A 13663-nucleotide genomic window follows, 5' to 3' on the forward strand; every position below is an offset into this window, starting at 1 on the left:
GTTTTAGTCAAAATAATAGAGTAGTTAAGAAAATGCTCTCAGTTCAGTGTCAGAAGGGACCATTCACGCTTTCAGCCTGGTCTTTAAAAACTATGAAAATGTGCAGCAGGCTGATGTCACCCGCTCCTAATTAGAGCCTTGTTGTGCTCTATATTTGTGAGAACTGATTTTAGTATCTGCAGCTGAAGGAAGGAAACCCCTCAAACATTAATGCATCCAAGAGTAGGGGATGTGAGCTGTAGGAGGGAAATCCACTGCTGCCATGCCAGGTGGAGGGCTGTCAGCCTTTCCCCCTGGCCAAACTTCCATTAAAAAAAGGAGGAAGGTGAAAACTTTTCTATTTTGCACATCCAATTAGAATTTCCCCATCAGATGAACGCTGCATTAGGAGGGGGAGGGAAAAACCAAACCTAACCAATACCTGCTGTGTATGTGATACTCTGAGCTAGAAGGTGCTGCTTGCAGTGGTCTGTAGCTGGGGAACAGAGTGGGCTGCAGTACACCAGCCCCAGCTGAGGGATGCACAGGGACATGTTAACCGTGTTCTCTTTCTGAATGACAAACTGCAATATATAAATAGTTGGAATGAGGACTTCATTATAGCCATACAACATCTTTTATGAAGTTTCTTAAACTGGGCATGATAAATCACTTGCTGGTTTACAAGTCAGTAATGAGGGAGATAGGGGAATGCATTTTCTTTTCATGGGCTTTAAAAAGCATCCTGGAAGTAAGGCATACTGGAAGAGTTGAGGGGGATGCAGCACCCACATGTTGGATGCTTTTGCTTGATGTTGCTGTGAGGGAGCTGGAGAGCAGCTGGGTGCCACTGGCAGCCACCACCTCCCACTCCTGTGTGAGACCACATTCCTGCATGGTGGGGGGTGGATGCTGAAGGGCATTAAGAGGAGAGTTCAGAGGACTGTGGGTAGGGAGTTTGTGCTAAATCTGTAATAGTGGCAGGAGTTTGGGGGTAGTTGTTTTAAAAAGAAATATAAACCAGCAAATGCTGCATGGACTGCTGAAGTCATAAAGCAGACGGTGTTAGGAGCCACAGGAGGGCTAAACAGTTGAACAATATCAGCTGTTTCACTCATAAATGATAATTAATATGTCTTTTTTATTACCAACTCAATTTCTGCTGCTAGCTTGGACTTTTCTGTACTGTCAGTGATGGTTGGGTTTTTTGAACGTGGCCACAGTTTGCTCAGGAGCCAGTGCCACCTGCGGGGCCCAGAAACCTTCTGCAACAGGGTGCGAATGAGCAGCTACAGAGACAGGCTCCAAAGAACAGAAAACTTACTACACTGAGATAAAGTCTCCTTTAAAGGAGTTTCTTCCCTTTCCAGCCGCGTGTCAGAAACCTGTGATAGAAGGGGACTAGAAACTGAATGATGGATTTAAAAAAGCTGTAGCCTCCCCCATCCCTCCAATTGCTGCTTGCATTTACAGGGTAAAATTAATGAAGTTAATTAAGTCTACTCAAAATCTCTTGGTTGAGTGAATTATTTAGCTCTTTTAAAGTAGAGACATAATTTTCTGCAGGATCCACAGGCTTTTTTTCAGTCTTGGTTGGTTACTCTGGTTTACAGTCCCCATGATGCATGGCTGCTATCCGAAGCACTCTGGGGTGCACCTTTTAGAGTAATACAAGATGTCAATTTCAGATTAAGGACATCTGCAATGTTCAAAGCAAAAATACTGAAATAATTATAGAAATACTAATAAAGTCCAATTTCTAACAAAGATGAAAAAGAGGATGGATCCAGAGAGTTAAAAAGTAAAGCAAAATAACAGAGCAAGATGCTTAGAAGGTAGGAGTATGTCATGTAATTAGCAAAGAAAATATCTAATACACTGCTTATCTGACAGTCTTTTATTCCCTTTGATGTCATCATTTCCACCATGCAGCATTAACCAAAGGAATTTTCAGGGGGGTGTTTACATATTAAGGTGGAAAGAAAAGAAAGAAGGCCAAAGAATATTCTGTACAATCCAAACATTTACAAGTGATACCTTGCAGTGTATAGTATTCAAGATTAGAACTTCAAAGAATGTTTGGAGAGATCAAGAACACGATTGTGAGGCTTTAACTGATAATTTTACTTTAAGATTACCCAGCGTGTAAGGTTGACATTAAAGATAAGCCTAAACTTAGGGCTGGAGGCAAACTTCGGCATCCAGTTCAGTTTTCACTGAATTGTAAGGTGGGGGGTTTTTTTGTTGGGGTTTTGTGGTTTTTTTAAGAAACTTTTGTGCAGATTTACTTTTAAGCTTTCTTGGTTTATGTATTTTTTGCTTTGGGGATATTTTTAAAATTAAAAATCAAATAGAAGTTTTTTGTGTGTAAACACTCATCTTGTGTCTTTAATTTTTGTATAATACTCCTTTACTGCTGTGCCCTGGGCTTGCCCCAGGCCAGTACCTCCTGTGGCACCCCATGAGCAGCACCTTCCAGGCTGTCTCTGTCCTTGTGTCTCATGGAAAGCAGAACACATCATGTTTTGTGAAATGTAATTTAAAAATCTCTGGTTTATATGGAAAATAAGGTGACATGTACATTACTAGAGCTTTCCTGAAATATTTTGGCAGTGTTTCCTAATGGCAAACTTCAGATTTTTCAGTTAAGTCTTGTGTTTCAATTTCCCATCAATAAAATTCTAATTCTTACTGCATACAAGTTCTCATTATGCACAAAAGCAGTGCTAACAGATTCATTTCCCAGGGGAAAAGGCAAAAGCATCCCATATGAGATCCTGATACAAACAGTTGCCCCCACAACATAGGCAGTGTGGTAATGTGGACTTAAGCGTGGCATGAAGTCTCATATGGTGGCCCACCAATCATGAAGACCATAAAGGTTTTGAACATCCATATTATCTGGGCATTTGGTTAGGGCTCTCTGAACACACACACTTGAAAAACCAGTTTAACAGCAGCTGAGCACAAAGTCAAGCAAGTAAGTCTGGGCAAGCATTGGGAAATCCTCCAAGGGAACAGATATTCTCAGCCGATGATACTTCTCCAGGCCATTAGGGATGTGAGGTGTCCTTTGGAGTCACATCACTGCAGGTGACATACCTTGTGTTAATGACTGAGCCATACCAAAGGAAGTTGTACTTCCATTTCAGAAAACCTGTGACATTAACTTATTTTTGTTTGGGTTTTCCTGGGCTGACAGAGAGAAACTTGTCTTTGGTTTGGTTTGTGCTGTGTCCAGCACAAGGAGTTGCATACCCATGAATGAGATTCATTAAAAGCTATTGCAGTAAGAGCAAAATGATGTCTTGACCACTTAAATTACATTTTAGTAGAATACGTGCTCTAAAACTCCCATAAAATTCACAAATTGGAGACAAAATATTTCAGATATCTATTGGTTGACCCTGAGATTGGCTCAGCTGGTTAGAGCACGGTGCAAATAACACCAAGGTTGTGGATTTGATCCCTGTATGAACCATTCACTGAAGAGTTGGACTCGAGGATCCTTGTGGATCCCTTTCAACTCAGAATATTGTGATTCTGTAATTGTACTGAATACAGGAGTGACTAACACAGAGGGAGCACTCCTCTGAAAATGGGTAGTTTTAGAAAGAATCAAAGGATAGGTGAGTTATCATAGAGACTTGTTCTTTTTCCATTTATGTTTTGAGTAGCAATTAGTTTTGCCTAAATGTTAGAGATATTACATATTTGTCATCATTAATAATTTTTATTATGTTCTACTAAGAACATGGAAACCCTTTATTTTCTATTTGTTGCTGTGAAATTGTTTCAAAATTTACAACTTCACAAATGTAGACTCTATCTGTGGTTTTTAATTGTGCATATTTTCGATACTGGTGTTTTACAAGGTTCTGGAGCCCCTCAGGTGTCAATTGTCTCAGCTACTGATGGAAACACCGTAGCAGCAGCAAATACACTGCTGGCAAAAGGAATTGCAATGCTAAGATAAGGTTGTTTCTAATCTAAGTGCTTCTCATTCGAGAATCGCAGTATGAGGAAAAAACATACTCAAGGTATCAGTCAATTGTGGCTTTTTTCTAATGTACTATATTTACAACCTCTGACAATTCGAGCTGAGAGCAGCAAAAACCTGGCCTAATTGCAAGGACTGCAAAAAAATACTCACACTTTTTCCCCTGAATAAATGGTTATTTCTCCGGAATGAAATGCATATCTGCATTACAGAAGAAAGCAATAACAGTGCTGTGCCTTTGCTCATTAAGTACTTGGAGAAGAATGAACAAGTCCACATTTTTCTTCATGTGTACCTAGATTTCAGATCACATACTAGAGCATGTTCCCCAATGCCTCTAAAGGATATGTTGTACATTTTGATGATACTTTTATTACCACTTTTCACTTTCAAGAATGTCTGTAAAGATTTTGGGTATGCTCCTGTGTGTTAGTATGCCAAGAGGAAGCCTTTGTAATTCTGCAGTATAAGTATAGAAAGTTACTCAGGATTTCATAATATGTCAGGAATTCATATCAGCACCAAATTGCTTATGATTTGAATGAGATATGTGTTACTTCTATGAGACTGTATGTAAATAGATATGTATTTAAGCAATATTTTTTTTGCGATGTTACTGGCTTAACTTGTAAAATACTGTTGTCTTTTTGTCTTAGGTCTGAGGGTAACTGTGTTACTAACTTCATCCCTCATGGTGTTGGGAGCTGGCCTCAGATGTATTCCAGTCTCAGACCTAGAAATTAGGAAGAAGTAAGTGAATTAAGTTATTTTTAATATACATATTTTATTCTTTCTGCTAATATAATTTTTGCTGCTACTGCAAAGAAATGTTAGTAAAAATTTTCTGTATGAAGTTGATATGCCAAATGTTTGTTGTGTGGCCATGGGCTTCCATGCTTCTTTGCTTTTTAAATGGATTTTTCTAGTCCTTCTTTTACATTGTATCTGAAGATCAGAAAGCCCTTTACAAACTTGAGTTAATTACGCCTCACCCCATCCTGCATAGCTAATATTAATCTGCTTTGCAAATAAGGAAGCAGAGATTTAGAGAGGTTCAGAAATTGGCCCAAGATCACAGAGGGAGCCATGCCTCAAACCCCAAAAATATATAATTTGTATGCAAATGTTAAATAGTTAGTTCATTTTCTCATATTGGATGTGTGGGATCATGCCATGAGACAGATGAAATTGCGCAAAATGGCCTTTTTCATGTAGTCTCTCCCAGTGTGGATTCCAAAGTAGGCTTGTACTTTATCTACAGTGAAATGATTGCCTTCTGTACACATGCAGTTAAAGAGTTTGTGATAGAAACAGATTCCTTCCTAAAAATCACACAAACCAAACGATTCAATTGTCCTGTCGACGTATCCTGAACCTGGGCATCCTTAATAAATACAGAGTACGTTTTGTACAGCCAGGGAATATGGATCACTTGTTATTCACTTAACTTTCTTTTTCCTCTTATGCTGAAGGAGGTGGGAGTACACAGGCATTACTGCACCTTCTTTCTTCTTTAAAAACAGCAGTAGCACTAGGTCTTTACTAGTTATGCTTGCATAATATGTAAACATGAAGAAAAGAACTTATAAATAAAAGATTTCTATGTGGCTTGGGTTTTTTCCCCCTTGAACTCTAGTCAGCTTCCAGGCAGTCCTTTTATTATTTCAGCAAGTTATTTGACTTTGGGGATTTTTTTGATTCTTCTTAGTATTGCTTACTCTGAAAATCAACTTGGAATCTTTTTAAGTTGGGAAAGAAAGTGTTTGGTGTGAAGTTGAAAGCCGATGACTGGGTGCCATGGATAAAGCAAAAGAAGAGGTTCAGAGAGAGAACCGAGAATGTAAAAAGCATTGACTGTAAAACTAGCCCTGATAAGTAAACTGAGAGCAGTGTGTCAAGTAGGGGAGATGCAATTTCGGTCCTTAGGTGCTTAGTGAGCATATAAGGAAGCACCCAAGGTGCTGCTGATGTTGGTTGCCCAGTGTTGCCTATTTTAACATGGTGTTCAAGGACTCTGTGAGCAGGGGAGGCTGAACTAACCATATTGTGCTACCATTCACAGTGACCATTTTAAGGAAAATGTACTGTTAAGATGGCCAGGAAGAGCTGTTCTCATTGTGCCCTTTTCCTTAAAATGTTAAGGGGTACTCGACATTCAGTTTGTTCATTCTCATCAATCTTGGATTAAATATCGATAGCTTTAAGTGGGCCAGATGGCTTAAATGCAATGAGATGTGGTGTCTTATGTAGCTTTTCATTTATGATTTATGCCAAAAGACATGTGCTGCCCTAGGCTTTACCAAAACAAGGATGAAGGCTAAGAAGATGAAAATTCCCAAATGAGATTTAGATGTGAGGTATCATTTGGGGAGTGGGAAAAAGAGTGTCCACAAAATCTTGATCACCTTTAAACAAAGCTTTCCAGTGTAGCTGCAGGAAGGACACCTAGGAGAACAATTAAATACATGCCTAAGGAGAAATGTTCACAGAACAACTTCTTTAACTAGGAAAGAAAAGGATTGTGTAGAGTCTGATGAGTGAGATGTATAAAACATGATGTTAAAATTTATTGAAAACTATATAGGGGGAAAAAAAGAGTATGAGCAGAATCCTGATGGAAAAGGTTAATAATTTCATATATTCATGCTGTGAAAATATACATCATCTCCAGGTGAAATTGATAAATTTGCCTGCTTAGCCTACTCCCAAAAAAGAGACATTTTCAAGAATTTCAGCTCTATATGAGGAAGTAGTTTGATCTTTTACACAGTTTGATTAAAAATCTAGAGAGAATTAATTAAAGCTAACTGTGAAGCAAAAGGATAGTTTTCAGTGAAATTTCTTGAGACATTGTAAATAATTGTACAGACTGTGTGATGTTTTGTCAAGTAACCTGCATTGTTTTGAGGGCTAAGGCTGAAGGCCAGTTTTCATCCGTTACTTCAAGCATGGTACCAAATAAAATAATATTTTTGAGATGAGCATTACTGCTTAATACATTAGCCACAGCTTACTGAGCACTAAATTATGCACTTATTCTGAATATATGTATGCATTAATACAGCAACCTGAATGTTACAGAGCCTGTCAGGTGGACAAGATTACACACAAGCTAATATCAAAGCATTTCAGAAGACAGTGTAAATCGAATTTCTTTAAATGCTTTTGCATGTTTTGTAGTATGTTCCTTCAGACCTTGAGTAATTTGCAGTAATATGCTGAAGGATTTCCATGGGACAATTATGTCAGAGTTAACATGCATAAAATTATAAGAACATTCATGACGTTTGTAAGGTTTAGGTTGGGTTTTTTCTACTTTGTAGCTGTCTCTGCTCTCTAAACTCATGTGATTCAATGTTAGGGAGAGCTACTAAAGCCCATCACTATCAGAGCAATCACACACATAAGGAAATCACTGTTAAGACTGACATTTAATCCTGACTGCTTTATGCTCCTTATCTTACGCAAAACTGTAATATCCAAGTGTGTTCTTAAGCTCCTTTATAGTCTAATTATTCCTTTAGCTGTAGTGTGTAACATCAGACTATCTTCTGTTCTCCAAGTCATATTTTAAACACAAACCTTAACCTCTCTTTTCAGTTCATTTAATGCCCATATATGTGAAGGAAAATTCAGGTTGCACATTGGAGTGTGTCACTTGCAGCAGCTGTGAATTTCCTATGGTGAATTTTCATTCTCTGCCAGTGTATGACCTAAAACTGTACAGGGAATCCATGCCAAAACTGCACATGGCAAAAATGTTGAAGTGTGAACTTGCATGTGGGATGGAGGAACCAGCCTTTACATGAACCAGTTAAATCCCTCTTGTGTGCACCTGTGCCCTTACCTGCCTTCCTCCCTAACCCACTACCCTGTGAGGTTAATGTGTCTATCATACAGACAAGGACATTAAAAAGAATTGTTCTTACACACCCTGCACTTCTGGTTTTATCAGATGTGCCTGATATGTGACAGTGAATTTGACTTTTAAAAATAAAACCCCAAACCTTTGTTCCTTTCTAAATATTATGAAAACCTTATTTTCCACACCTTTTTTTTTAGTTCACAGTTAATGTAAATTATATAGAACACTAAAAAAAAAAAAGTTATCAAATTGTACCTTTTCCTGAACCTTTTTCCCTTCCCTGAAGGTTGCAAGAACATCACTAGTGCTTTTTGCCTGCATTTTGCTCAGTTCTTTTTGACTCCTACTTGTCACCGAGTGAATATTTTCATTTGACTATTTTAGAATGTGATTATTTTGTCCTGAATGTTAGCATTACTAGAAGTCCATTTTTTTATAGACTAAATCAGGGTTGTCTTTTTCCCTTCACATAACACTTCATATTTACCTCATATTCTATGTTTAGGAATAGATTTACATACATCTTAGGTCTTAAATCTGGGCAAAAAGCTATTTGAGCTGAAATGTGTAAGAAAGAAGGAAATAAAATGATGCAGTCAGCTCATAGCCATGCATCTTTGGCTTTTAAGACTGACCATGTGATGTAAGACTTTTTAAATGTTTTGAAAGACAGGATAATTAAAGACATGAAAGTAAAGGATGTAACGTAATTTGTCACTTGTATTGAATATATTAATTAAGCAGTTTAGTAGAACTGAGTGTGCTATGGACTGGTAGTGTTTGTCCTTCACATTAAATTTCACAACAGACAAGTAGTTATTGAGGACCTTGAGTCACAGCAGTGAGAGGGCTCTCCTTGGCAGTAAATACCATTAAAATGTTTGTTGGGAATCCAGCAGAATGACACAGAGAATGACAGTCGTTTATGAGAGTAGTTGGTAGATCCTGTAAAGGGGTCTTTTTGTTAATCCTACTAGTTCTTTGGATTTTAAATCTTTTTGCCTTCTCTTGGATATAATGTTAACTCTTTCCGTTACTATATTTGAAGAATTGCTCTTACCACATCGTTGGTACATTTTGTTTCTATTAGCTCTAGTTGCAGCCTAGTTTGTATTTTATTCTTGTTAGACTTAGTCTTTAGTAGTTCCACATTTTCCCTTTTTCATCCCTGCAAGCCTAAAGAATGACATGGGATCATCTCATTATTTGTCTTTTCAGATCCTAAGACTATCATAAGCCACTATTCTTATGCATGAAAAATGCAAAGGGGCACCTCAGAAGAGGTAATTTCAGTAAAGACATACTAGGATTCTCATATTCCCTGGCAATACTGAACACACCTCTGTGCTGAAAAAAAAACAACAAACTGGAGCATCTGTGGAGAAGAGGGATTAAAATGTTCCAGAGAATGAGAAGAGCCTTTTAGGAGAGGATGGTAGGAAAATCTGCCTGTAAGAAATAAAGACAGAGTATGATGCGTGTTTCGTGCTCCTTAATTCACTGGGGAAGAGGAATGAAAGAGGATTTAATGTAAAGTGAGGTTCTGGGAGTAAAAAGATGAATAAACATACCTGTTTGTATATGCTGCAGCTCAGCAAGTGTAGGAGGAAAATGTTACGATGGAGCACTTGCCTGGCGCTGGTGGTGCTGGTTTGTGCTTCAGCTGCAGTGCTGGGGGAAGGCTGAGCTGGGTTAATCCATGGTATCAGAAAAAGAGGTCAGTGGGGAAAAAAGGAAATAGGTCATTCATGGGTAGGTTCTCATGGGGAATACTTAATTTTATTAAGTAATTGTAACTCAACAGTTTAGCTTGTTTTTATTACTTCCACCAGCTTCATCTTGTACACAGGGTTTATTTTTTGACCTGTGCTCCAAAGCATTTGTTGTAGATGAGAAGTTCTGTGAGTTGTTCCTAAGCAGCAGTGATTTTTTTCCAGCTTTGCTTGTTTGTTGATGGTAGTGGGAGGTGATTTAGTGTCCCTCTATCTGCCCAGTGGTCCTGCCTGCCACTGCTTGAGCTGCATGCCCTGTGGCACACCAGCAGCCAGTCCAGTGGCAGCCAAATGGGCTTATCCTTCAGCTTAAACAGCCTGGGTGAAAAAAAAAGACGAATGGTCAGTTTTGGTTATAAATGCTCTTTCCTTTTTCACCTGTGCTGGATTTTGGCTGTGGCACTGTGGTTGTCATCCACCTCCCCCAGCAACCAGGGTGGCTGCTGAATTAGCAGTTTACAGACCCTGTGTAAATTCTTGGAGTGATGAATCCAGGACATTAAAGGAAACTCTTGAAATCTCAGAAAGGGCTTGATGTTGGAGCAGTATTTAGTGGGCAGCTTCTACAAGGCCTCAGCTAGTGTAAGCCTTTGCTGGGAAGGAAGAGAATTTATATTCTCTGTGGGATATTTAGTTTCATGTCATATAATGGTAGGTGGTATCCTCAAATGTAGAACACTTTTAATTTTTTTAATCCTATTTAAAATCTTTGCCTTAGTTTGTGACTCATGTTGGCTAATTTCTGTCCTTAAAGAAGAATTCATATTAATTGAATTTATACTAAAGTTGCTGCATTATAAACAAAACACCCTCTTGCTCTTTCACTCACTTAAAAAAAATTATTCAAGAATGTTTAAATAGGTCTTACTTATTCCATTTCTTAATTTGCTGCATCTCCTGTTCACTTCTACTCTTTTACTAAAAAATCCTACTTAGGACCTCTTTTGTGCTAAGTAATCTTAATCAGTTTTCTCCCACAGCAACCCCAATAGCTGATCCTGGTGCACTTTCCTGATAATTTGTTTCAGTATATTTTGCCTCATTAGCCCATAATGTAATTGCCTACTTTGTGTTTACAACAATGTTGTTTACTTTGGGTCTGTTCATATTTGATGAATATGTCTTCTGTTAGTGTTGCTTTAAAGATGTCTTCTTTTAGTAATGGGTTAGTGGAGAGGGCTAGCTTTAAAAGAAAAACAAAAACCCACAACCTTTTAATAAAAAAATTTAAAAGGAAGCTTTGATTTTTTGTGTGCCCTCATCCTTGAAACCTGGATAAAGTGAAGAAACCCTCTTCTCAGCTGTGTGACGGTTGTGATGGCTGCACAATAACACAGTCTGAGGATGTGAGTGAATTTGTCACCATACTGCCAGGGATCTCAGTGTACTCCCCCCTCATCCCTTTCCTCTGTCAGAATGTCTGATGGAGATGTCAGGGCCTTGGCCTGAGATTGCTGCTTCCTCTCCTTGCAAATCCTTGTCTCTCTCGGCAGGCTCTCAGTAATAAGTTTTGGAGTAACTCCGGCTTTCCAAACCTTTAAATTTGAAACCAAACCACACTACTTTTCATAGCATTTATAAATGGGTTTGCTGTTTTCTTTAAGCGTGGGAGAAGAGGCATGAGGCTGGGATGCCTGGTAGATCCTATGGTCCTTTCAAGTCTGGTCTCATAATGGTGTGACTGACAGTGCAGAGACCATGGTTTGCACAAGGAGTAAAATATCTGCCCAATTCCTGATGAAGATGGCTAAATGTACATTTTTAAGTTTTTCTCTTTTCTTTTTCACTCTATTGTTGGAGATAATGTACCACACAGTGACTCAGGCTTTCTTCTTGTAATAATATTTCTTACTGATGGGGGGAAAAACAGCTTGAAATTATTCCACATATCAATGGTTGCATGCATCAAAAACAAGCTGAAAATGCTAATGGCCTCAATCCATGAATATCCAGAAGGCACAAAGCTTTTGTAGTATAAATATGTCATTTAATGAAAATATTGAAAGGAAGTGCATTTCCATGAAATTCATCTATCAGAATGTTATTTTTAATAGATGAATTCATTGCTTTACCCAGAGGTATTTTTCTTTCCAGTCTTTTTCCGGACATAGAACCTTCTTACACTCTCTTTGGGTTATGAACAAAACAGCATCTGCATTGGTTCTCCCCATACTTGTTGCAGTGAATTGCTGTAAAGCATGAATTTTACCTCCCTAATTCTGTCTTTGCCTTAAAAGTACTTTAATATGTTCCACTTAATAGAAGGTTCTTTTATTGTATTTATTTTTGTGAGTCTAAAAGAAAAGCTCCATCCACTTCTAGTAACTTGATTGTGAAAAATCAGAAGTGGTTCTTGACAAATCTGGCATCAATTCCCTCTGAGGGATAATAAATCTCCTGATGTATTATATGAGTACGTCCATGTCTTTTCCTATGCCTTTTTCTGGGCAAGCAACTTGCATCATACATCAGTGTAGATGCTCTAAAATAGGAGGTATTTGCTTGCTTTGTTGCCATGTAGTGACACTAAATTCAATAGCACTTGAAAAGTGCTCTGAAGTTCTCCAGTGGAAGGGTCTCTTTTATTTGCTTCCAGTAGTTCCCACAGTGAGCTAATCGCTACATAAACCTATTTGTCTTCCAAATTAGCAGGAGTTGAACGATCCACTTCTTTCAATGAGTGAAGTTGTCAGGCATGTGAAAGAAATATTAGCCATCCATTTCTGTAAAACATTAACTTCTTTATCCAGAATTGCTTTTTACATTAATTGTTAGGATCAGCAGTTCATCTACTAAACTTTTCCATGCTAAAAGCACGCTACAGCGCTGTCTTCGTGCAGCAGCAGACTGGCACTCTAAGTGACTTGGTCGCTCCTCACACTTGGCCCAACAGTGGCAAAACTGAATTATAATTTATTTTCATTCCTTTTGTATAGAAGTTTGAATAGCGACTAAGTGGTCAGTTCTACAGGCAGCTAATGGGAGGAACATGGTAAAAGTTTCAGGGAAAAAATCTGCACCAAAATCACATTTTTACAGGGCTCTTGAGCTCTGCTCCCTCCTAGGAACTGGGTTTCCCAGCTTACCAGTGGTCATCATGTTTAGAGAGTCAGAGCAGCACTCTGGGGCTGACAGCCCTGCTCTTCCCATGTTGTCTGCCAAAGAAAAGCTGACAATGCTTTTTCCACACTGTTGATCAGTGTTAAAATACCAGCTTCTCCAGTCTTAGCCTTCCCAGAACAAACTCAAATTAACATGTCTTGGAGCTGAGCTGTGGGGGCTTATTTTGGTGTTGTGGTTTAAATCCGTTGTGTTAAAAGTAATTTTTTGAGTAAGTAATTTTCCTCTACTGTTACCTTTGTTTCCCCATCTGACTACAGAAACTAATGAGATTTTCTTTCATTTAAAATTCTCTTAAGTCCAGGCATGAGACATACAGTGGTAGAAACACTAAATGTCTGGGGTTTTTACCTAGAAAAAGTGTTTATGTTACACACAGCTTTTAAATAGCTTAACAAATCCAGTACCTGATGTGACTGTGACCACGTGTGCAAAGTTTCAACTCATACAGGGAGAAAAAGATAAATAAAGCCGACTGTAAATGGAAGTGCTTTCCCATCTTAACTGGATGGTATTATCATCAATCACTAAAACCTTTTTCCTCTACAATCTCACTTTTTTTTTCCATACCCAGTTTTCTTAGTGATATTGTAATTTCAGCATTTATAGCCTTCCATGATTTTCTTTGTTGCTACCTGTTAGGATATTGCAGTAGTGATAGCACAGAATGAATAAAACAGGTATAACCAGGTTAGTTCTTAATACTAATGTAAAGTCTTCTGTCAGGGAAGTGATGAAAACCGTATAATTAAAGTTATTTATAATGTGACTTGACAAAAAAATTGGAAAAGAGGTGACAATATAATACAGTAAGTGTTTTTCTTCTCTAATTTCTATTGCTGTATTTGAACTGTCCCTTGTACTAGTTTTTTTGCAGTTCAGTTTAGGAACAAAAGTGATCTTTATTTCATGTAAAAGGGGTATGTG

The 13663-nt window shown here is 38.2% G+C and overlaps 1 protein-coding gene across 1 annotated transcript in view; it reads left to right on the forward strand.

Moving 5' to 3' along the window:
• Positions 1 to 13663, forward strand: part of SLC49A4 (solute carrier family 49 member 4) — a 64277-nt gene that overhangs the window by 14558 nt on the left and 36056 nt on the right. Inside the window, 1 exon segment of the mRNA XM_032692604.1 lies at positions 4636 to 4729. Coding sequence (XP_032548495.1) covers positions 4636 to 4729 — 94 coding nt within the window.

The sequence above is a fragment of the Chiroxiphia lanceolata genome, chromosome 7 (genome assembly GCF_009829145.1).
Source record: "Chiroxiphia lanceolata isolate bChiLan1 chromosome 7, bChiLan1.pri, whole genome shotgun sequence".
Lineage (NCBI taxonomy): Eukaryota > Metazoa > Chordata > Aves > Passeriformes > Pipridae > Chiroxiphia > Chiroxiphia lanceolata.